Source organism: Pan paniscus, chromosome 1 (assembly GCF_029289425.2).
Source record: "Pan paniscus chromosome 1, NHGRI_mPanPan1-v2.0_pri, whole genome shotgun sequence".
Lineage (NCBI taxonomy): Eukaryota > Metazoa > Chordata > Mammalia > Primates > Hominidae > Pan > Pan paniscus.
In genome coordinates this window covers 123,315,656-123,340,918 of record NC_073249.2, presented here as the reverse complement: position 1 = coordinate 123,340,918, position 25,263 = coordinate 123,315,656, and the positions used below count along the sequence as shown (strand labels likewise).

Sequence of the window (25,263 nt, the reverse complement as noted above, 5' to 3'; positions counted from 1 at the left end):
CATTTATTTTCCTCTGTATAAATAGCTAGTAGAATAGATAGCTTGCACCTCTCTTCTCAGTTACTTGGGAGACCATGGCAAGAGGATCACTTGAGCCCTCGAGGTTGAGGTTGCAGTCAGCCCTGATCACCCCACTGCATTCTAGCCTCGGTGACAGAGTGAGACCCTCTCCCTCCTAAAAAAAAATCCTTAAGAAATATGTTGATGCCTGGTTCCCTTGGTCAGAATTTTGATTTAATGTGTTGGGAGTGTAGCACAGATGTTGGAATAAACCTCTCAAACTGATTTTAATGTGCAACCAAGGTTGAGAACCACCAAGGAAGAATTTTTATGCATAAAGATTCCTATACTCTCTCCTAGAACTAATACATCTGAATCTCTGGGAATGGAGTATCAGAATCAGATTTGAAAAGGTTTCCTTAGTAATTCTAACGACTGACCAGTTTGGATACTGCTTTGTTAGAGTAAAATGGTTAGGTACCTAGTATCAACCTAGCCATCAAACCTTATATTAATAACTAGGAAAATAAAGGGTTGGAGCCTCTGTGTTTCTTTGTTGAAACATCTGCTACTATTATTAGTTCTATGAAAAAAATTCAAAATTCGGTTATTATCACCTTAAAGTACAAAACCTATAGATGTTGAAAATATAATTATTTTTCCATAGGCATAGTGATGATGATATTTTAAATGTTATAAATCAGTTTCTTTATAAGCGGTTTATTTAGATAAATTTTGTTATACTGTAATGATTCACTAATTTTCTAAATATAAATGACTTAGCTCTCAGTTATTTTTAAACTAATGACCTCTATTATACTTACTATCTTTAATGGGCTTTTATGATATTTTAGGTTTCTTTGTATTCCAGTGTCCTTCAAGTGCTTTCCAACTTTGAGAGGAAGAAATTGACCACCCGGATTATGGAACTGTGTGTAACAGCTTTGAAATTGTATTTAAAAATGAAATCTGTATGCCTTTAAATCAGTGAATTGGAAATATATTACATGTATTTTAATGACTTTCCTCAAATTCAATAATTTTTTTTCTTTCCAATAGACTATGGTTTGCATATTGTCTTTACCTGGTTTAACACATGTAGGAGAACATAACTAGATGATTACATCAATTTCTTTTTAAGGCAATTTTATAATATAATTTTTTATAATTACGGATACTGCCTTTTAAAAATTCTTACCTGGATATCAATGCAGTTTCACATTTTTAAAATTGTAATCTTGTTTGTTTGTAATTATTTTATATTTCTCTGGCTTTGAGTTTTATTGGGATTTTGGTTTTTTGTAAGTGGGGGATTTATCCCAATTTAGAAATTTGTATCCTTGCCGTAATACAGTCCACCATTTTTATACCCCCAAATCTTTCATCTGTCAGAACAACACTCAAAGGTGAAAATATTTCCCACATAAATTATTCCCTTCCTTTAATGAAATGAGTTTCAGCTGTATATACATAGGAAAACATTATTATTTTTATTTGATTCATTCCTATAGATAACTTTCCTGAGTGTGTGATTACACCTTTACCTTAGAGGCACTGCCCAAAAAGACTCAGCTCTTCTGTAAAAATGCTGTTGTGAATCATAGCTTCTTACCTTTTCACAGCATTGTGAGGTAGGGAGAGTAAGAACATTAGAGACAGGAATTAGAAGCATGGAGAAGTGAACCCTGCAGCATCCCAATGGTGAGATATCAAATATTTCAAGGACTATTAAAGAAGACTAAGGAGAAATAGCTAGAAGCTAAATGAAGAAAGCATCTCAAACAGGAAGGAGTGATCAAATATATTAGCTCTTTTGATGAGTTAGGAAAGATGAATTCTTAGCATTAAGCACTGGGTAGAGCAACCGTTAGGAACTTGAGGCTGACAAACTTGGTGAATGTGAGGAGTAAAAGGAGGTATTCAAGATAATGTTGGAGAGGAATTTAGTATAGTGAGTATTGAAGACAATACTTCAGGAGTCTTGCTTTCAAGGGGATGTGAGAAATGGGTTGTTAATGGAGGGTAATGTAGTATCAAAAAGCTGGTTATTTTATGATCGATGATATTGCAGGTTTGTATGCTAATGGGACTGATTCAGTAGACAGAAAAAGCATAATGCAGGAAACAGAGGGATATTGCTGACGCATACACTTGGTACACAAAATAGAAGTGTTAGTTTCAAAGGTAGACACACAAACAGCTCATTAGTAACAGTAGGATGAAGGGCAGATTATGGAGGTCCAGAGGTTTGTAGTTCAGTAGATAGGGGGAGCATGTCAAATTTTTGTGATATTTTCTCAGTGAAATAGGAAGCAAGCTCATAAAGCAGGAGGAAGTCATGAAGGATTACGAAAGGAAAAGGAGATGTAAAATGAATAGCTAGGAATGTAGGAAAGTAAACACAGTCTTAGGTAATCTGTGTTTTATTTAAGTGGTATCAGTCAATGTGGTTCTGTGTTTTTCTCCAGTTGAGTTCAACATATGTGCTATCACGGAATAAGTACAGAATTCAGTTTAACTAAAGGTGAGATTTGTCTAGGTGAATTAAACAGTTAGTGATGAGATGTTTACACATATAAGAGAATGACTATAAAAGAGGGATATGGAAAGTAATCTGGGTTAAGGAGTGAAGTGAGAAAATAAAGAAGGTTCAGACAGTGGAAAATGGTATGATCAATTGTAGACTGCAGTGTGGTTGAAGATGCAATGGAGTTCTGGAGGTAGGAACTAGACATTTGGGAGATTTAAATAAGAGTGGGGTGACTGAAATTGAAAATGTTAGAGTAGAATAGTATATAATAGTACTAAGTATAGTATACTAAGTATAGTAGCATAGTACTAAGTATATAGTACTTAGTGAGTATAAGTTTTAGGATGTGAAGATGAGAGTAGCTTAGAGGCAAGGTGATGGAAGGAGATGAATTCAAGATATGAGAACCTAGGAGATTGAAAGGATCATCTAAATGAATTTTGAAATCTCAACAAGAACTGTGTTGAGTGCTTGTAGTCATTATTTTATGTTTACTACTCTGTGAAAAGACAGCACTTCCTTTTGTGAGTAATGGAAAGTTCTTTCATGTGTCAACTGTAAGACAGTTTATTAGGTTTAAGTATCTTTAGTAATGCATACTAAAATATAATGAGCTCAGTAGAATTATTCACTAGATATGTGAGCTAACCACCTGTGTCAGACACCTAAGAGGTAGAACTGATGGTTTTCAAGAGGAGTAGAGACTTCTCATCCCAAGTGCGTAAGCTGTGAAATATCCCACCCTTTATTTTCTGAAAACAAACGTTATATAGTGCATCCACATAGAAGCTAATAGGAAATCTTACACACACACACACACACACACACACACAACATTGAAAAAGCATCAGGAAAGATATACCCTGTACCCAACATGCACAAGGTCAAAGCAATGAAGAAAAAGCTAGGAAATCAAATAAGTCTAGAACATCTATGACTAACACATAGACTTGAGGCGGTTATATCCATTAAAAAGGTATCAGTTAGAAGTTGAAAAAAGAGGCCAGGCGCAGTGGCTCACACCTGTAATCCCAGCACTTTGGGAGGCCAACACAGGCGGATCAGCGTGACGTCAGGAGTTTGAGGCCAGCCTGGCCAACATGGTGAGACCCCATCTCTACTAAAAATACACACACAAAAAAATTGCTGGGCTTGGTCGCATGGGACTGTTGTCCCAGCTACTTGGGAGGCTGAGGGAGGAGAATCGTTTGAACCCGGAGGGGGAGATTTGCAGTGAGCTGAGATTGTGCCATTGCATTCCAGCCTGGGTGATGGAGTAACATTCAGAAAAAAAATTATTTACATAAGAAATTTTATTTTACTTCTTTGTTAATTATAGAATAGCACTTTATGTGGTATTTATCTACCAGAATCTTTGAATATCCAAAATTTAAGAAGATGTGAGCAATTTTATGAAACGTTTCAAAGCTTAGAAAAAGGTAACTACATAAAATACCATTACGTTTTATTTATGGGAACATTAGATGAAGTAAGTCACAGAAACATGCACAGAAATGATCATATAAACTTGGAAGGAATTGAATGTCATGCTATCGAAGGAAAGGATAGAAGTGTAAGAGACTGAGTTGGAGAGTGAGAAGCTCTGTATATACTGCATTTTTCTTTAAAAATATATATTTAAACACGCTTTTCTTGTTTTTCAAATGTTCACTCCAATGAAAATTCTTTTGTTTTTCCTCTTACAGTTTTTATTTCTGATCTTATATATGAAGTGTACTATTGTTCAGAAGTATTAGTGACCCTCCCTGCAAATGAAATACTCCCATCCTGTTGAATTTGGGAATGTCCATGTGATTTGCTTTGGCTGTGAAATGTAAGCAGAAAGATTGTTTTACTTTGGGGACTTCCTGATTGCTAAAGCATGTGTCAAAATGAACTTTTTGTGACCTTACAAAGGGACTAATGAGAGTGCCTTTGTTGATCCTAGTTGAACATGAGAAACTTGGTTATTGTAAGCTGCTGAAAAATTTTAGTTTCTTTTATTACTGTGGAATAACCTATTCTGTCCTGATTGATACAGCCACAACATTTCCTTAAGCTCTTTGATTTTCATATTGACATTAGGATGTAGAAAGTCAAGAGAAGAATAAATCATAGGATCAGAGAATATTAACAGTGAAAGAGACCATTGGAATAAATTTGTTCAGTGTTTTCCAGAGTTTGGGTTCAAAGTAATCAGTAATATTTCAAAAAAAAGTATTAAAAGATATTTCAATAGAAAAAATAATGATATGTAACTTTGAAAACATAACAAAAAATACTACCGTTGCTGACATAATGCATCATGCTTGTAATCCCAACAACTTGGGAGGCTGAGGAGGGAGGATCACTTAAGTCCAGGAGTTTGAGGCTGCAGTGAACCATGATTGCATCTCTGTACTCCAGCCTGGGTGACATAAGGACACCACGACATAAACAACAACAACAAAACCTATCATTAATACATTCTTCCTCTGTCTCTCTTCCCATCCTCCTTACCACTAAGTCTTAAATCTAATCTTGTTAAACAAGATCTAAGAAAAGACAAGAGAAAGGATGGTTGTATCTATACTGAACATGTGTTGACTTTTTCTTGTCATTGCTTTCTAAATAACATAGTATCGCAACTTTTGACATAGCATTTACGTTGCATTAGTCATTATAAGTAATCTGAGATGGTGTGAAGGTTATGTGCAAATACTACGTTTTATATAAAGGACTCGAGTAGTTATTGCTTTAAGTATCCACGGTGGGTCCTGGAACCAATTCCTCATGGATATGGAGGCACAAGGAACCACTGTAGTTAAACAAATAATCACTTTAAAACTTAAAACCTTTTGCATGGTGAGTACAGTCACGCACCGCATATGTGATGGTGGTCTAGTTAAGTTTATTTTGCCATATTTTTATTGGAAGTTTCCTATGTTTAAATGTATTGAGATACACAATTACACTGTGCTACAGTTGCCTATAGTATTCAGTAAAATAACACGCTTTACAGGTTTGTAGCCTAGGAGGAATAGGCTATGCCATCTAGCTTAATGAAGTCCATTATATGATATTTGCACAGTGGCTTAATTACCTAAGGGCTTTCTCTTCAGAACATACTCCTGTCATTAAGGAATGCATGAGTGTAGTTGGACAAAGAATAATAATGCAGGCATACCTTTGGCACTTTCCTAATTCTTACCAGCATCCATGATTGCTTAAATTTTCACTGGAAAGACTTCAAAAAACAGTGATATATTAGGACAATATATTTCCAATACACGACAAATGATAACAACATAAGAACTCAAAACATTCGATAAGAAAAAACATAATAATTAAAGCAAAACTAGATGAGAAAAGGAAGAAGCAAATTTCAAGAGAAAACTCAAAAGGCCAAAAAGTGTGAAATGATGTTCAGCCTTGCTAGTTGGGAAAAACACAAATCTTTTTTTTTTTTTTTTTTTTTCCTTTTTGAGAGGGTGTCTCCCTCTGTTGCCCATGCTGGACTGCATTGGCGCGATCTGGGCTCACTGCAAGCTCTGCCTCCCAAGTTCACGCCATTCTCCTGCCTCAGTCTCAGGAGTAGCTGGGACCCAGGGGCCCGCCACCACGCCCGGCTAATTTTTTGTGTTTTTCGTAGAGACAGGATTTCACCGTGTTAGCCAGGATGGTATCCATCTCCTGACCTCGTGATCTGCCCGCCTCAGCTTCCCAGTGATCTGGGATTACAGGTGTGAGCCCCCGCGCCCAGCCCAAATCATTTTTAATGTATTAAACAAAAATTAGAGCTATGATAATATTAATTTTTGGTGGGAGTGTGTCAAAAGGTACTATAACATAATGCTAATAGAGAGTAAAATTTGATGCATTTGAAAGGGCAATTTTGCATAATATGAAAATTTAAAAATATGCTTCAAGTTTCACATATGTTTATCTAGCATACAGAATTACCCATGTGTAAACATGATACAGATGTTCATTATAACACTTTTAATAACAGCAAAATATTTGGAAATAGATATTCATATTAACAAGTGTATTCCATATGATCTTAGTCCAGTTAGAATATTCTGTTTTATTTCAGTCCTTTAAAAGACTCAACTTCTGACTCCATATAGACAATTCAAAAAAGAATGTGTTCTCCCTATGTGCATTTGGTCAGGTAAATTAAAAAATACACCTCATGCTAGCCTCACCAAACTAGAATAAGCCTTTGGAAAGAAGTTGTCCTTGAAGCTTGTATCTGACATTGTAGCAGGGCGAGCCGCAGACAAAACCTCTCAGCCACCGGGTTGTAGAAGGAAGGGCTTTATTCATCTGGGAGCACGGGCCAGCTACTATCTCAAAATCTGAGCTCCTTGAGTGCACAATTTCTGTCCTTCTTAAGGGCTCACAACACTAAAGATTTCACATGAAAGGTTTGTGATTGATTTGAGCAAGCGAGAGATATATGACAAGGACTACATGCACCGGTGGTCAGGGAGAAACAGAACAGCACAGCAAGTTTCACAATGTTCTTCTACACAATGTCTGGAATCTGTAAATAACATCGGCTTCAAAATCATAAGTTGATGTTCAACTACTGGGTTTAGGCCAACCAGGCCCAGGCCTGGTTTGGGGCCTGGTGTCAGATTGCCTGTCTTTGGTTTTACTTCCTTGTTGTTCTTACTGAATAGAAAACAATATAAAACAAGAGGAGAGGGTCTTTCTCTCCTCTCATTTTCTTTCTTTGATACTTTTACTCATTTTTATTAGTGGGAGCTCTCACTTTTATGATTTATGTTCTTCTGTGCAATAGATTGATAGTCATTTATATAGTATGCTTGTGCTGAAGGCTTTTGGTGAACTAAGGGAGAGACGAAGTTTTTTATGATTTGGAGAAATACAGGTATCAGACAAGGGAGCAGTAAGCAGGTTCCTATTACTATTATTACCTCTATTATAAGAGTTTTAAATCCTCCTATTGCTGGGAACTGCTTTCTAAACATGGCTCCTGGATTGAGTCTGTGCCAGCCTTGCACGGGTACATGTGCCAGTTTTGTTATATCCTTAAGTATATGCTCAACTACTTGTCCTTTATCATCTATGTGTAGACAACATGTTTCATCATGTTCTCTTGCCAGGCAAGAACAGTCAAGGCTTGACCGGTTTTATTAGTAATAATTTCTAAAACAGCTTGTAACCGTATGATTTGGTTGAGCATGTAGATGGGGGTTCGATATCCTCATGAGCCATCTGGTGCTTAAGTGGCGGGTCCATAGTATTGTATGATTCTTTCAGGGGTGCATTCATCATCTTTCTAACCACTTATGGCTATGCTTCATTTTGCCTGGGAAGCATAGACTGGGAAGCCTACAAGTTCACCTGTTTTTATGGGCAGTAAGAAGAAAGATGGCTTCATGGTGCCAATTACACAGCCACATGCCCACTGGTCAGGCAGCTTAGCATAAGCTTTGTGTCTACATATCTAACATAACCTGATGGGGGCTGTCCAGTTCTGGTGGAATTCTGGACAGGCCTAAACAGTCTGCAACTTTGGAAATTTGCTGAATGGATTTCTTTCTGTGTAATTGGAACTCTACCATGTAACTCTTTTTGTCTTACCATTATACAGGTTTTGCCTAAGAAAACTAAGCCGCCTTACGGGATGAGTAAATCTTTTTCTTTCTCTAGCTGTGCATTACTGTCTAATAACTGAGACTTTTAGAACCCAAAAATTGTCAGGGTTGTTCTTTTGGGCTGGGAATTCATCAGGAACTCGGTCTGTAGGAACTAATTCTCGGGCTTCTTATGGCCTCTGATCTCCTGTTACGGTCCTTCAGCAAATGTAACATGAAGTGACTTGCAGAGATTGGGCTACATCTTTGGCTAATTGCAAAAACAAATTTTTAGTTTTTTTCTGGAATTTCAGGTATGGGCACATTGAGTTCATCATAGACAGTCTGAAATACGGGTTCTGGAGAGCATTTTTGAACTTCTGTTATTAGGATGCTTACACTAGAATCTAGTCCTTTTCTATCAATGCCTAATGTTACATATTTTCTTTTATTTCACTTTGGGACTGAGGGATTTGTGATGATCGATTTTAAAGGGTTTCAGCTCCCACTCATGCAGGAGGGGCTGACTTTTCTTTTTTGGAGCCAAACTGGATCTTATTTATCTTTCTTCTAAGTAGCCTAACTGACGCAAGACCAGTATTGACATATCGAACATACATATGGTTCTTGACAGCTGTTCTTATTTTCTGCTGTGTAATTTTTTCCTAATTTAGAGAACTGCATCTTATCTTCTGATGTTTACTATTAATAGCGGCACAAGCATCAAATTTTAAAGCTACATTTGTGGGGACTCTTGATTCTTCTGTTCTAGCTATCACTTTACATGTGTCACTCAGAGAATGACCAGTTCTTAGTCTTACTTGGAAGTCTGTGATCATGGGGGGTTTAGAGGGGTCATAGCACACATCGGGCTGGTCATTTCCTGGATTACATACTTAGTACTGGGTGTTATTATACAAACAGGTTCTTTTTGGAGTTCTTAAGCATTCATAATAGCTGTAAAATAAAAAGATTGTCTTAACTTGTCCTACTTCCATGACTTGATAAATGCACTGGAGGCAGTCCTCTGTGTGGGAAGAAGTAGTGGAAGCTTTTACCACACAGGTCCATCTTATAAGGAAAATAAGTCCTAGGACGATTTTCCCCATGCTTCAGCCATGTGTAGACTAGTCAGCTCCTGGGTGTGACTGGAGCAGGGCTTGTTGTTTTCTTCAAGGTCACTTTTCAGGGATTGTCCAGGCTTGGTTTGGCCTCCTAGGTCTCAGTGGCTGTAGGCTTCATGCAGCTGTGGTGAATCTAGGCTGGGATTCCTTTGACCTTTACAGCTGTGAGAGTGGTCAGGATAATGGTCTGGGGTCCTTTCCACTGTGGCCACAGAGGAACCACCACTTTCCAGTCCTTGATCCACACATGGTCATCTGGAGAAAAAGGGTGAACTGGGGAGAATCAGCTGCCTGGGCACCTCTCATTTACTCAAGTTGAGATAGTCTGAGTAATTTTCCCTATGGCCTATAGCTGCCACTGTAATTCAATCTCACCTAACTCTTGGGGAGTACCTGGAAGTCCTCCCAGTATGGGAGGAGGCCTATGACACAGAATTTCAAAGGGGGAGTATCCTGTTCTCTTAGAAGGGGTACCCTTAATTTTAAACAATACTATAGGAAGGACTTGTATCTATTTTAATTCTGTTTCTTGACATACTTTCCTGAAACTATTTTTGATAGTTCGAGTCATTCACTCCACCTTTCTGGAACTCTGAAGTCAGTAAACGGCATGTAACTTCTATGAGATTCTTAATACCTTTGCCGTCTTGTGTACCAACTCAGACACAAACGCTGGCTTATTATTCGAGCCAATTCGTAGAGGCAGTCCAAACCTAGGGATGAGATCTTGAAGAAGCACACGAGTTACTTCAGGAGGTTTTTCAGTTCGTGTTGGATAAGCTTCCACCTACTTACAGTAACAACACACTAGAACCAGTAAATACTTGTTACTTCTACATTTAGGCATCTCTGTGAAGTCCACTTGAAGATCTTCAAAAGGAGCTGCTCAATAGGCTTGTATACCATGAGGTACAGAGGAGCCTTGCTTTGCATTGTGCTGTCCACAGGTAACGCATCACTGTGCTACTGTTGTACCAACAGCTGACAAGGGTGAGATGCAGAAATACTGGCCTAGCAGCTTTTCAAACGATTCTTGGCCTCAATGGGTAGTTTCACATACAGTCAGCACAACTGTGGCTCCTAGCAGCGGAGGCACAGCTATTCTTCCATCTGTTAACTTTTTGTATCTTTCCTTTATTGTTTGTCCTCTCTCTGTCTGAAAAATATCTTTTTCCTCTTTAGAATAAGTTGGCACCAGATCAAGCATTTGAGGGAGTAGCAGGGCTGTGACTGATGCCTGGTAAGGAGTAGACGCTGCCTTTTGTGCCGGTGTGTCTGCTAGAGACTTTCCTTGGCTCACCGAAGTGGAAACTCGCTGATATCCCCTGCAATGCCTGAATGCCACCTTTTGGGGTTTCTACACTGCTTCTAATCATTGTAGAATTTCTTGTTGACATTTTATGTCTTTTCCTCTGGAATTTAACAGGCCTTTTTCTTTATACAATGCTCCATGTACTTGAAGGGTTAGAAAGGCATATCGAGAATCAGTATAGATATTTACAATCTTAGGTTCACTGAGTTCCAGAGCCCGAGTTAGAGGAGGAATGCGTTCTGCTTTTTCGGCCGAAGTGCTCTGAGGCAATGGCTTAGCTTCAACAACATCATCTAAGCTTACTACCGCATATCCTGCACACCTTTCTCCTTGTGGGTTGATGAAGCTGCTTCTGTGCACGTACAACTCCTAATTTACCAGTGCCTATGGCTGGTCTAGAAAATCTGGTCTGCTAGAATAGACATAGTCCAACACCTCTACACAGTTATGTTTAACAGGGCTGTCTGATACTGGGAGCAAAGTGGCAGGATTTAAAGAGTTACAGACTTCTATGGTTATGCGGGGATTCTCACATAACAAGCTTTGGTGTTTAGTTAATGTAGCATTTGTCAGCCAATGGTGTCTTTTGGTGTTCATTAGAGTTACCACCGCATGGGGGGCTTTTATATTTAGGTTCTGTCTAAGGGTCAGCTTATCTGCTTCTTGTGCTAACAGGGCCGTTGCTGCCAAGGCTCTCAGACACGGAGGCCAGCCTTTAGAAACCCCATCTAGGTGTTTTGAGAGGTAGGCCACTGGTCTTGGCCAGGGACCTACAGTTTGAGTTAAAAGTCTTACTGCCATTTTTTCTCTTTCTGACACATAGAGTGTGAAGGGCTTTGTCAAATTTGGTAATCTTAAAGCTGGGGCTGACATACGTTTTTCTTTTAAGTTACAAAAGTCTTGTTGTTGTAGAGGCCTCTATTTAAAAGGCTCTCGGTCACCTCCCTTTGTAACTCTGTTCAATGCTTTGGCTAGCACCGCAAAGTTTGGAATCTGCAGCCGGCAAAACCTCACAGCTCCTAAATGTTCTCTTACTTGCCTCCTGGTTTTAGGTTCTGGTAGGCTGCAGATGACCTGCTTTCTTTCTGACTTTAGGCTGCACTCCCCTTTTTGAATAGTGAATCGTAGGTAGTGTACCTGCTGTCTGCAGATCTGAGCTTTCTTTTTGGACACTTTATATCCACAGTCCTCCAGGTGTCAAAACAGGGCACCCGTCCTTTTTGTACACCTGACTGCTGTGGAGTGTCCTAGCAGAAGGTCATCTACATACTGGAGCACGACGCTGCCTAGGTCTTTAGCAGGAAACATTTGGAGGTCTTGAGCCAACGCCTCCCCAAAGATGGTGGGGGAATTTTTGAACCTTTGGGGAAGTCAAGTCTAAGTGTAGTGAGTGGTGACATCTGACTCCGGATCTTCCTACTGAAAGGCAAACAGCTTTTGGCTCTCAGGAATTAGCCTGATGTAAAGAAGGCATCTTTCAATTCCTGTACGGGTCGATAGTCTTTGGTCCTTGGTTTAGGGACAGGTAGGAGGTGGGTGTTCCACGGAGACTGGCAAGGAACTAGAATTCTAAAGGCTTTTAAGCATATAAGATGAGTCTCTATACCTTTAAAGGCTTCCCTGGGAACAGGATACTGCTTTTGCCTGATTACGTGGGTCTTAGGCTTAACTTCTATGAGTACAGGGGCTTGATTGATTGCCAGCCTCAGCGGATTGTCCTCTGTCTCTGCTCCGAGCCATTGCTCAGCTGGAGCCACTTTTATTTCCTGAGCTGGCTCAGTTTGCAAAAGTCTCCACTCTTCTTCCTGGGGGACTGGAAGGGCCATGATGAATCCTGTTTCTGGCAACTCCAGCTGTAAAGAGCCTTGTTTTGTCAAGGAAATGGTGACTCTTAACTTGCTAAGCAAGTCTCTTCTTAACAAAGGCAAGGGGCAGTCAGACATATACAGAAATGGATAAATCACTTTGTGTCCTCCCACTGAGCAGTTACGCGGTAGACAGAAATCCTGCTTGGTAGAGACTCCTGTTGCTCTAATTCTATCAATAGTCTTTTTAGATAAGGGGGCCACTGGAGTGCTTACTACTGAGTGTTCGGCTCTTGTATCCACTAAAATCTTAATGTCCTTGCCTCTTATTGTCATCCTGATGGGGGCATTTGAGCCTGTTCCCCTTAATTCTAGCAGCCCCTCAGCTAGATTGAACAAAATCCTTTCATCTTGGTTTGAGGTCTTTGACTCTGCATCACTCTAATTTTCTTTGAGTTGAGGACATTTATCTTTCTAATGTCCTATTTCTTTACAGTAGGCACATTAGTCACGCTGCAAACGTGAATGATTGGACTGGGCATTCCTCCCGGAACCCCCTTTTTTCTGCCTTTTCAGGAGAATTCCTCTAATTGTCACAGCCAGCAAACTAGCGTTTCACCTGGCCTGGCGTTCGCCCTCCTTACGGCTTTCTCGGCCGCTTGTTGCATCTCTATTTACAAATACTTCATTAGCTCTTTCCAGTAACTGCAAGGTATTCATTCCTGCAAACCTAGCCTGTTTTTGCAATTTTCTCTGGATATCTTCCGCACTCTGACTAACTAAGGCCGTATTAATCAACGGCTGATTTTCAGGACTCTCCAGATCGAAAGGAGTGTACATGCAATAGGCCTCACACGGTCTTTGATAGAACTGGGCTGGGCTTTCCTCCTTTCCTTGGATGACTTCAGAAACTTTATTTACATTGGTACCCTTTTGAGCCCCTTTTTTCAACCTTTCAATTAATGCCTCTCGGTACCCTCTTAGCCTTTCCATATCTGGTCCTTCATTTGGATCCTATTGAGGGTCCGTTCCTGGCAGCTGAATTCTTATGTATTCTTGGGGACTTTGATAATTGGCTGGGATGTGCTCCTCCAGCCATTTAGCTGCTGCCTGCAAGACCCGTTGCCTTTCATCTGTTTTAAAGAGGTACATGAGTAGCTGGTGGCAATCAGCCTAAGTAGGATTCTGAGTCTGGGCAATTGTTTGAAGCAAGTCAATTAGGGCTTGAGGCTTTTCATTGTAAGATGGAGTGTTATTTTTCCAATTGAGTAGTTCGGCAGAGATAAAAGGGTGATACACAAAAGCATGCCTTTCTACCGTATGTCTGATCTCATCTGTCCTAGTATATTGCTGCTCTCTCAGGGCATTTGAATTCCCGTCTTGGGCCGTTAAGCGGGCTGCCAAGGGAGGAGATTTTCCCACAGTTTCACTTTTGTTCTTGTCTACTCTGGGTGGTCTAGGGGCTGTGGGCTCAGGAGAAGGGGGCCTCCCCACTGGATAAGGAAGGGGTTGAGGGCACTGTTGGTGCCATCTCCTGCCTTGAGTCCTTGAGCTCTGGGTCAAACAGAACTTTAGGTGCTGGCTTCTCTTGGCCGGTGGAGCGAGAACTTTCCTGAAATAAATGTCCCTTTGCTACTACTACTGCTGCTGCCTGTCCTTTTAACCACTGTAGAGGATCTAAAACTAGGTGTAACTAGGAATCTCTATATGGAAATTGATATGGGTGCAGGCACACCATGAGCGATCAGGCCAAGCTTCCGCTCAGGTGGAGTGGGGCAAGTTGAAAAGACTTGTCTTACTAAGTTTCAGATGTCTGGATTCCAAGTGCCAGTTCCTTCCTGGTGTTCAGCCACTGTGTTAATCCTCCGCGGGGATCACTGCTCTGGCGAGGCGTTCAACCGGGGCCATTTCCTACCTGGGAGCGCTCTTTGGATCCCATCCCTCAGGCTGGCCAGAGTCCCTGGCAGCCTGAGGGATGCCCCGACCTTACTCCACAAGGCATGCCTAATCTGCCTAAGGAGCTGCCTCGGCGGTCCATCAGTTATCTTGCTTCCAGGTCAGGGAACCAAGAAATGTAGCAGGACAAGCGGCAGACAAACCTCTCAGACACTGAGTTGTAGAAGGAAGGGTGTTATTCACCTGGGAGCATCGGCTAGCTACTGTCTCAAAATCCGAGCTCCCCAAGTGCACAATTTCTGTCCCTTTTAAGGGCACAAAACACTAAAGATGTCACATGAAAGGGTCGTGACTGATTTGATCAAGCCAGGGATATGTGACAAGGACTACATGCACCTGTGGTCAGGGAGAAACAGAATATGGAAGGGAGTTTCACAATGTTCTTCTATACAATGTCTGGAATCTATGAATAACATCGGCTTCTAAATCATAAGTTGATTTGTAACTACTGGGTTTAGGCCAACCAGGCCCAGGCCCGGTTTTGTGCCTTTGATTTTGCTTCCTTGTTGTTTTTACTGAATAGAAAACAATATAAAACAAGAGGACAGGGTCTTTCTCTCTTCTCAATATCAGCACTGGATTGTAGAACTTGTTGCTGATTTTGACCTGGCATTCAAGTTAACTCTTCCCCTTGGTATCTGTACATACCTTTGATGTCAGTGTTTAGTACACGTGGCTTGGTCACTTCATGGCTAAAAAACGTGCTTGTGGAAGACAAGTCTGGCTTGGTGAGTCTGTGTGGTCAGCAGTCTCTGATCCGTGCAGGGTATTAATGTGTCAGGGCTGAGTGTTCTGAGATTTATCTAGAGGCTGGGAAGGGCTCCTGAAGCAGTTGTTTCTGTCTTGTGGGTCTGTCAGGGTTGGAAAGTCCAAGCCATAGGACCCAGTTTCCTTTCTTAGCTTCTGTTGTCTGCCAGAACACTGTGGGCTGTTACTTGCCTTGAGTTGGAAGTGGCTCGCATTTATACCGGTAAATGTATTCATCCTTTTAATTTATGTAAAGTTTTTTATTATGAAATTCTCGATCTTTAAAGAGTTGACAACACATTTTGGCTTTCTGCTGTTATGTGAGAACATTAGGCCACAGCAACACGTCATTGTGTAAGGAAAAATAAAAGTGCTACCATATGCAAAAAAAAAAAAAAAAAAGAAAAGAAAAGAAACATTAATGTCTAAGAGGTCATTGAGATGATTTCCATGAGAGACTTTTTGATGTTCTTCACCAGTTAGGATTATTATTAATCCTTTTCAGATTATGAATAAACAGTTTGCCCTCAAGTATTTATTCATGCTACTATTTATATTGTAAAATGTGCTTCTTACAGGAATATGAATAGTTTCTGGAAAGGACACTGACAACTTCAAAGCAAAATGAAGCTCTTTTGGTTGCTTTTCACCATTGGGTTCTGCTGGGCTCAGTATTCCCCAAATACACAACAAGGACGAACGTCTATTGTTCATCTGTTTGAATGGCGATGGGTTGATATTGCTCTTGAATGTGAGCGATATTTAGCTCCCAAGGGATTTGGAGGCGTTCAGGTGGGTATGATTCATAGTATCAATTGCAGAATTCACTGTGCTTGTAGTAAACACTATTCTGATCTTCTACCTGAAACTTCGGCAATATTTTACTTCACAGGTAAGTATTCTAAGTAAAAGAATTTTCTGAGGAAAAAACAATGTAGTATTCTTTGCAACTGTATATTTTGTTTCTGATATAATCTTTCTTCAACAAGAGCCCTCTGATGTGCTGTTAATATTTTCAAGGGATAGCCGCCTATACCAAGATTCAAGGATCTTTTATATTATTGATTAGATTCTAGAACATTCAATGATATACACTAAGACAGAATTTGGTACTCATCAAGACTGTTTAATTTGTAGGTCTCTCCACCAAATGAAAATGTTGCCATTCACAACCCTTTCAGACCTTGGTGGGAAAGATACCAACCAGTTAGCTATAAATTATGCACAAGATCTGGAAATGAAGATGAATTTAGAAACATGGTGACTAGATGCAACAATGTTGGGGTAAGTGAATTCCAGTTTCCTTTAAAAATAACAGACAGGAAAATGATTTGTGTCTCTTCTTTCTTGCTCCTTTTGAGCAGAAAGTTTTCCATATCAGTTTTAATTTTACTTCATACTTTAAACCTCAAAATTAACTGTTGCCTTATGTTCAATTTTTGAAAATATTTGTATATGTGCTATCTACTAAAGAGATAAGTTAAAGTTTATAGCAGAGTTTACTTCTAAAGGAAAACATCAAATTTTAACCGTTATAACTATCCATATTTCCTGGAAGGATTTTCTGGTGAGGAATTTTGATTCCAGTTACAATATTTGCTCTCATTTTTAGATGACTTGTCTCTCCGTCCCTAATTCTTGGGTTTTTTTGTGGTGAATAGGTAGCTTATCTATTTAATGAGGAGCAGAATTTGAGATGAATAGCTACCTTATTTGTCTTCCAAGCTTAGTAGAGAGTACAGGCTTTCTCCTGTTGACCCACAGAAATTTCCCAAATAGTAACCTTTTCAGTCTCATCTGAGTTTTGTCTCCCCAAAATGGGCTTTTTGCCTTTCCTCCTATTTATGATAGTTTCTGGTTCTCTCAGTTTGTCATTCCTATAAATATTTGACCAAGTGTCTGGAATGAATGTAGGTGTTTAGTTCACATTACTTTCCTTTCACAGTTGATTTTTGATCTTGTAGGAAAATAGTTATAAGATATGAAATAATTTGGAATTTTCTTAACACACTATAAATTTAATCAATAATTCTTTAAATTTCTACCTCTGTGTAAGTCACACTGAAGTAGAAACTTTGTTTTCTAGGTTCGTATTTATGTGGATGCTGTAATTAATCATATGTGTGGTAATGCTGTGAGTGCAGGAATAAGCAGTACCTGTGGAAGTTACTTCAACCCTGGAAGTAGGGACTTTCCAGCAGTCCCATATTCTGGATGGGATTTTAATGATGGTAAATGTAAAACTGGAAGTGGAGATATCGAGAACTATAATGATGCTACTCAGGTAATTTTTTTAAGAGAGTGATCTGAATAAGGAGTGATATATGCCTTTTGTTGTAAACATGTAGCTAATTGAACTTCATTGTAAATATGAATTTAGATCTCTTAGGGACAGAGGTTAACAAGTTTGACTACTTTAAGAAACTCAAATCCATATTTGAAAACCTTTAAATATTGATTTAAGATTTTTAATCAATACACATTTGCCCACTTTTAAAAAGCTCCCAACCAATGGAAAAGCTCATCGACTTTATTTCCTAAGTTCTCTATTTTCTATTAGAAAATATTTCCAAGATACATCTATAGTAGAATATGAGCATCCCCAGTGTCCAATGCAAGGAAGTCACTATAGAATATCTCTTGAGGAATCATGGAATAAATGAATAATCAAATGGATTCTCAGGTGAAAAATGAGGTTTTATGAATCAATCATAACATTCTTACCTCAACAGGTCAGAGATTGTCGTCTGTCTGGTCTTCTTGATCTTGCACTGGGGAAGGATTATGTGCGTTCTAAGATTGCCGAATATATGAACCATCTCATTGACATTGGTGTTGCAGGGTTCAGACTTGATGCTTCCAAGCACATGTGGCCTGGAGACATAAAGGCAATTTTGGACAAACTGCATAATCTAAACAGTAACTGGTTCCCTGCAGGAAGTAAACCTTTCATTTACCAGGAGGTACGTCAATACATATATGCATATAAAATATCATCCTATTCATTAGAAAATTTATGGCCGATTCAATTAAAAATGCAATTTCTGTAGGATAAAGACTGAGTCATTTCCTTAAAACAGTGTTCTTTAACCTCCTCTTCTTCACATACAGCATATCTAATTCTTTATCACAACAGGTTGTATGGAGGTACACAGAATGTAGGATACTGATAATAGTTATGTCTTTATTTTCTTTGGAAAATGAAACGAGTTAATATTTATCAAAAAAAGTCAGTCAGATAGTAAATGTTGTATTCCTGTGAGCTGTTATTATTATCATTGATGTACAAGACTAAAAATTAGGTAAGTATTCTCACAGGACAACAGGTAACTTTGATATTATGTTTCTTTCAATATTGTAGTGTATGCTTTATCAAAAAAAGAATATAAGAATATTACTGATGAAGATAATAAGAATAAGAAAATGATTTTGAGCATTTCATATAACAAATAGGACCAGGCGTGGTGGCTCTTGCATGTAACTCAGCACTTTGGGAGGCTGAGGCAGGAGAATTCCTTGAGGCCTGGAGTTAGAGACCATCCTGGACGATGTAGCAAGACCCTGTCTCTAAAGAACAAAACACAACAAGACTAAAACAACTCAGAAATAGCTGAAAGCTATTTTTTATATAATATAAACTTATCGGTTAAAATGCTTTAAAGTCCTTATGCAAAATGTTATTTTTTCCTAAATTTCTTCTAGGTAATTGATCTGGGTGGTGAGCCAATTAAAAGCAGTGACTACTTTGGAAATGGCCGGGTGACAGAATTCAAGTATGGTGCAAAACTCGGCACAGTTATTCGCAAGTGGAATGGAGAGAAGATGTCTTACTTAAAGTAAATAAATACAACTTTTCCCCTGAATTATTTCATAGATCTGTTAGTCATACTACCCCAGTGTGAGTTATCTTCTGCAACATTCTTATTCAGACAACTATTAAGGAGTCAGTTGTTAATGATAAGTATTCTAGTGCCCTAAACTCTAATCAATCATCTTTTGTATTTAGAGTGTCTGTCACAAGACAGTATGCCTAGGAACGCTAAACTTACCCTAGGAGTTTCTGTCTGCGTACAAGATGAATATACTGGATTTGACTGATGTTTTCATATAATCTTTTAAAGCCAAGTTATTATTGAAATGATCCTATCATTTATAAAGTATGTACAAAGTGTCCATGCTATTGTATTTACTTATATGAATTGGAAATATAAAACGATTTATATTATAACAATACAATATTAAAGCCTTATTTTAATCTAGTTTAACATTCTGTATAATGTGATATGCATATTGATCTTTCTGGAGTGCCTCTAAATGATAATGTGCTGAAACCTCTGAAAGGAAATTTTTTAATAACAAAAATCTCATATTTGTTATATGAATATCAGTATTCCATACACGTATATCCAACTATGGACTATATATGTAGATTACACACGTGTGTTTGTTTATGAGGTGTGTGTGTATATATATGTGAGTGTGTGTTTGTGTGTGTGTATATATATATATATATACATCTTACAGAGTAACCATCTAATTAGAGAAAGAATTTAATCTTCAGATGCCATGCCTTACAGAAAGAGATGCACAGTAGAGTTACTCTGAAACTATTATGAAATGATACATCAACGTATATCTTATGTTTCAAAAATAGGAACTGGGGAGAAGGTTGGGGTTTCATGCCTTCTGACAGAGCGCTTGTCTTTGTGGATAACCATGACAATCAACGAGGACATGGGGCTGGAGGAGCCTCTATACTTACCTTCTGGGATGCTAGGTAGAAAACCAAGTTCTCTATTTTTTTTAACACGTATTTTAATGATGGTATGAATATTGTGATATTCTATGATAATATAATTATGTAACTTTCAGGCTGTATAAAATGGCAGTTGGATTTATGCTTGCTCATCCTTATGGATTTACACGAGTAATGTCAAGCTACCATTGGCCAAGATATTTTGAAAATGGAAAAGTAAGTTTTGGAGTGGTTCAAAATATCCTTTTCTCAAGAAAAAAGAGGCAATCTTCTCCTAATTTAATATGACAACTATTAAGTATTTATTTATTTAACAAATATTTAATTAATTGTACACCCGATACAGGGTTGTGATTTTAGTAATGCAGGTTATATTAAAGGAATAAACTTTATATTCTCCATTGAAAAAGAATAGCAAGCTTTTTCAGAGATATGACAAACATCCCCCTAGCCTGCAGGGTAAACAAAAATAAAAATTAGAAAAACCACTTAAAAATAAGAGCTAGACACAGGGATTAAAATATATACTTCGTACCTTCCTCAGGTTTAATTGGAAGAATATAGATGCCAACCCTTGTAGAGAACTTAAAACATCATCTGCCCGTAGTAAGAACAATATAAATGTCTTTTAAATACTGTTAAAAAGTTATATGGAATAGAAACAAATGATCCAGTTCAGCTGAGTTAAATAGGGAAAGTATACTATAAGAGGAAGGAAATTATATGTACTAAAGGATAGAAATTTAGAGAGAGTATTCCAAGAAAGGTAAGAATGAGAAAAATATTTGGGAGTATGGTAAAGACATTATTCTGCTGAGTAGTTTCAAAAAGGAACAGAGAAATAAGAGTGTAAAGATATTTGGAAAGCTAGTAGAAGGTTTTCTTTTAAACTAAACGGTTGAGAAACAGCATCAGAGACTTCAGAACTAAAGCAGAAATTCCTCCTTCCTATGAGTCACACAGATATCTAGCTAGCTTTTTTTAGATTCCTTTCAGTTTGAGAAGTCCGCTACTTTGTATAACAACTGATTATATTGTTTAACAGCTTTAATATTTAGAAGGTGTACTTTTATATTGAGACAACTTCTTATAATTTCTACTAATTGGTCTTATTTCTGTTGTTAGGAGTCAGAGAGTTCTTTTATTTTTTCTATTAGTATAACATTCCCACTTTGACAGGACTGCTGCGTGCTATAAACTCTTAGTTTTGTTCACTTTTCACCATATGACGTGATTTTAAGGTCAACACTGATAAACTTCCTAGGGTTACTCCGTGTTTTTTAATGAAGATTTCTTAAAGTGCCAATCAGAAAAGCATAATACTAAAAATATGGTCAATTTATAAAAAAAAGTTCAGATGTAGTATTTTGTACATTTATCTAAAAAGAAGCATGAAGGCCCCCAATATTTATTTAGCACATGTCATGTTCAAGGCATTTTCACATATATTACTTTTTATTGCAAAAAAACTCATTATTCCCATTTTACAAATGAGGAAACTGAGACACAGAGAAATTATTTATATTGATTAAATTTTCTCAGCTACTAGTAATAGAGCCTATGTTTTAATCGTGGTGTTTCTGGTACTAATGCCCTTCCCATTTCAATGCCATTGCATGGCTTACAGTGATGTTAAGAAGCCCTTGCAGGCCAGGTGCAGTGGCTCACACCTATAATCCCAGCACTTTGTGATGCCAGCTGAGAAGATCAGCTGACCTGAGGAGTTCAAGACCTATCTGGGCAAGCTAGCAAGACCTCGTCTCTACTGAAAATTTAAAAAAAAAAAAAAAATTAGCTGGGTGTGGTGGTGCACACCAACAGTCTTAGCTACTTGGGAGGCTGAGATGGGAGGATCTCTTGAGCCTGGGAGATCAAGGCTGCAGTGAGCTACGATCATGCCACTGTACTCCAGCCTGGGTGACAGAGCAAAGAAGTCTTTGCAGTGCCTTGGAATGAAAAGGAGAGGACAACAATTTGTTACCTTTGTTTGAAATATGGCAAAAGAGAACCAGAGGATAGAGAGATGATGAAGACCCAGCAAAGGGCTATGAAAATCAATGAAGGCATTGGATTCTAGATGAAGTCACTGAATGCAGAGACACAAGTAACAGGATAGGTTGGGTTTGGTGTAAAGGAGAAGGAAGAGGTAAATATATATATGTTAAAATTTGGCTTTTCCTCCCGTAATTAAGGATGTTAATGATTGGGTTGGGCCACCAAATAATAATGGAGTAACTAAAGAAGTTACTATTAATCCAGACACTACTTGTGGCAATGACTGGGTCTGTGAACATCGATGGCGCCAAATAAGGTGAGAATATTTATTTAGAAATGTCCTCTAATAGTAAATTTCCGTAGCATTTCATTTAAAACAGTTGAAGTTTAAGAATATCAACGTTTTATATGGTATTGTGTTTTTAGGAACATGGTTAATTTCCGCAATGTAGTGGATGGCCAGCCTTTTACAAACTGGTATGATAATGGGAGCAACCAAGTGGCTTTTGGGAGAGGAAACAGAGGATTCATTGTTTTCAACAATGATGACTGGTAAGTAAATATCAATTAAAAATAATATTTTGTACCAGTATGTTCTTGGTTTATTCTTTTTCTTTTCTGTTCATTGACATTTATCATATCTGAAAAATCATGTAGTCTGTGGAGCAAGAAGACAATAGAGATCCAAACTGGGTAGAAGCAAAAGGATGATGGCTCTTACTCCTTCGTTCTCTTGTTTTCATAACGGCTTTCTGTTGTAAGCAGAATCCTTTCTGCGCACCCTTGCAATATTTTATGCATATATAGAATGCACATGCATATGCTCACCTACACATGCCAGAAAATACACAAAGTAATTAATAGAAGGATTGTGAAATCATTAAAAGAACGTTTCTTATAGTCCTGCTCTTTTAATCATGGAAAAATGCTGCCTCAGTACTAAAATATCTTTATTTCTCTTTTTCTCAATGACAGCTCTACCTAGTTTTTTGGTATACTTTCTTCACTTCTCTGTCTCCTTGTGACAAATAACCTTTTTAAAGCATATGGATAAATAATATGTATCTTGTGGTTAATGATTTGCTTCAGGAGACTTGAGTTTTAGTTCTGAAATTTCTCATTATTGGCCTTTCATCTGTGATTCTTGTATCCTTTAGCTGTAGTATAAATGATTCCTGAACCTGTAGCTGAGAAGACCTCCTTGCAAACAGTTGAATTGTCTCTGTCCAAGGCCAACTGACACTCATACTTAGCTCACTCTAGTATAAATTATACTTCACTTATGAAAAATAAATAAATACAAAAATATATAAGTCAAGTTGATCTCTTTCCTGCCAAAAAAACGCATGTCTATTTCCTTAGTTTCCTTCTTTTGTGGATGAAAATACCAAAACAATATTTTGTGAAAAAGCTTTATATTTCAAACTATCACTTCCTCATACAAATGCTAGATTGTTTTTATGTACACCCTAAATTCTTTTTTACCTCATGTAGAAAAAAAGAAGGTTTAAAAGATAATACCCTTTAAATTTTTAAAGTAATTGGTATTAAGTTCATTTGAGAACAAATTTGATTTTACCAAGGTAGCACTTTAGTAAAATGTGACCGCTCCTGCCAATCTTCGGTGATATTCTTCAACTTTGATTTTTTGGTAATATTTTCACTACTGAAAAGGAAATTGGTAGGTTTTCTGTAAGGTTACTTTTGGTCCTAGAAAGCTGTTTACACCTACTAGGGAGGCATATGGGTTTTCTTCTTAATGAGACTTCACTGCTTAGGGTTCTACAACATAAAGTTATGCTGTTTATTTGTGTTAGTCTGTATTCTTGATTTCATTGTTTTGAAGTTAAATCTGAAATTTTATTTTACAGGACATTTTCTTTAACTTTGCAAACTGGTCTTCCTGCTGGCACATACTGTGATGTCATTTCTGGAGATAAAATTAATGGCAACTGCACAGGCATTAAAATCTACGTTTCTGATGATGGCAAAGCTCATTTTTCTATTAGTAACTCTGCTGAAGATCCATTTATTGCAATTCATGCAGAATCTAAATTGTAAAATTTAAAATTAAATGCATATCCGCAAAGCAATAGCTAAGTGTGTTTCTTTTCTTACATATACAGTAATAGTTACATATCATTAATTTTAAATAAAAGCTCTAATTAGTAAAAAGAGGTTTAAAACACTTGATAGTATGAAATACAATTCCAGGTTACACATAAGTTATTTATTTTGGCAAAAGGATGACTCAGAAATTTTAAAACTAGGCAACAATCTTTACTCATTAAGAGGGAAGACTTAGCTTTCCAAACAGTTTGTCTCCTGCCTACTCTTTTCTCTCCTTGGCAGTCTACCAACAAGGCAAACCTAATATTTCATTATTCTTCTCTATTACATGAAAAATCTGTACAAGGGAAGGAAAGCCAAATTTTACCCTTACATCGGTTTCAAAAGAATCCTTTTTCCATAGGCAACGTTTACATTTTTATGCCTTTTTATAATCTTTTACCACAAACACATTTAAGTGTTCCTACACACCTTGCATGTAAATTTATTTTTAGTTTTTTTATTTACATATTTTTATGGTCAATCTTAGCAATTTTTAACTTTAATGTAAACCTGGTAAGTTGTTTTAATTATGTACTAGATGCAGATAAAGTCTGACTTTTACCATTCTAGTTAGGGCATGGTTAATTTCATATGTTCCCAGGCTTTACCAAGTTGTAAAGTAGGCAGCCTACAACCTTGAAATATTTAGCAAACCTTTTATCTAATTTATGTGATTTAAACCTGCTATTTACATATTGATGATATTTGCATTTTCCAATTTGATCTTTAAAACAATTTTTATTTCTTAGACTTTAAAAACACATAAACTAAAAGGCATTACGGTTTTAACTCTCCTCTAAAATATTTGATTTAAGTGCTTATTTTTATTTAAAGCAATCAATTGGTGCTCGTTACAGACATCACACACAGCACATAATCGCTACACAGACAAACAGAAGAAGATCCAGTAGTTCTAAGATTTCTTCTCGTCCCATTTCCTAATTGAATTATTGGCTTCCCAGCGGAGCCCTTTAAGAGCAGGGATAGCAAACCATGAAGTTTCTAGGGCCTAATCAACTTGTATAGCTGTAAGACAAAAACAGATTTTGAGCAGGATTGATCAGCTTCTAGATTCTGGGATTCCATGAGGAAAACAGAAGTTTCTCCCAAAATGGAATCCATCATGCATTTTCTGTTTTTCCCAAAACGTTTCAGGCCACCAGAAGTTATCTTGTGTGCATTAAGAGTGGAAAGACAGAGTGGAGAACAGTAATTCAGTCAATGGAAATGTTCTTTTCAAGGAAAACACGATCCAAGAAGACAAAAACATGCAGGTCTTTTAAATATACCTATAACTTGAATATCCACTTTTAATCAAGATCAGCACCCTTTCAGAAA

The 25,263-nt window shown here is 37.7% G+C and overlaps 1 protein-coding gene across 2 annotated transcripts; it reads left to right on the top strand.

The window, feature by feature from the left end:
• Positions 1-1,664: 1,664 nt before the first annotated feature.
• LOC100980682 (alpha-amylase 1B) lies at positions 1,665-23,908 on the top strand. Of its 2 annotated transcripts, none has more exons than XM_055115384.2 (12): positions 1,665-1,701; positions 4,237-4,364; positions 15,641-15,854; positions 16,200-16,346; positions 17,149-17,346; positions 17,795-18,025; positions 18,765-18,898; positions 19,717-19,839; positions 19,935-20,034; positions 22,011-22,129; positions 22,240-22,365; positions 23,685-23,904. In XM_055115384.2, the coding sequence occupies exons 3-12, from the start codon at positions 15,687-15,689 to the stop codon at positions 23,872-23,874; spliced, it is 1,536 nt and encodes a 511-aa protein (XP_054971359.2). In that variant the 5' UTR covers positions 1,665-1,701; positions 4,237-4,364; positions 15,641-15,686; the 3' UTR covers positions 23,875-23,904. The 2 variants fall into 2 exon arrangements, with proteins under 2 accessions (XP_054971359.2, XP_054971362.2); XM_055115387.3 differs by having other exon boundaries at positions 1,678-3,633; positions 23,685-23,908.
• The last annotated feature ends 1,355 nt before the right edge of the window (positions 23,909-25,263 follow it).

What these genes read in the sequence shown, in the direction of transcription:
- LOC100980682 (XM_055115387.3), top strand. Translation starts at nt 15,687, where the DNA reads ATGAAGCTCTTTTGGTTGCTTTTCACCATTGGGTTCTGCTGGGCTCAG. An exon ending in AGGGATTTGGAGGCGTTCAG is followed by an intron (nt 15,855 to 16,199) that starts GTGGGTATGATT and finishes TTTAATTTGTAG; the next exon opens with GTCTCTCCACCAAATGAAAA. An exon ending in GAGAAGATGTCTTACTTAAA is followed by an intron (nt 18,899 to 19,716) that starts GTAAATAAATAC and finishes TTTCAAAAATAG; the next exon opens with GAACTGGGGAGAAGGTTGGG.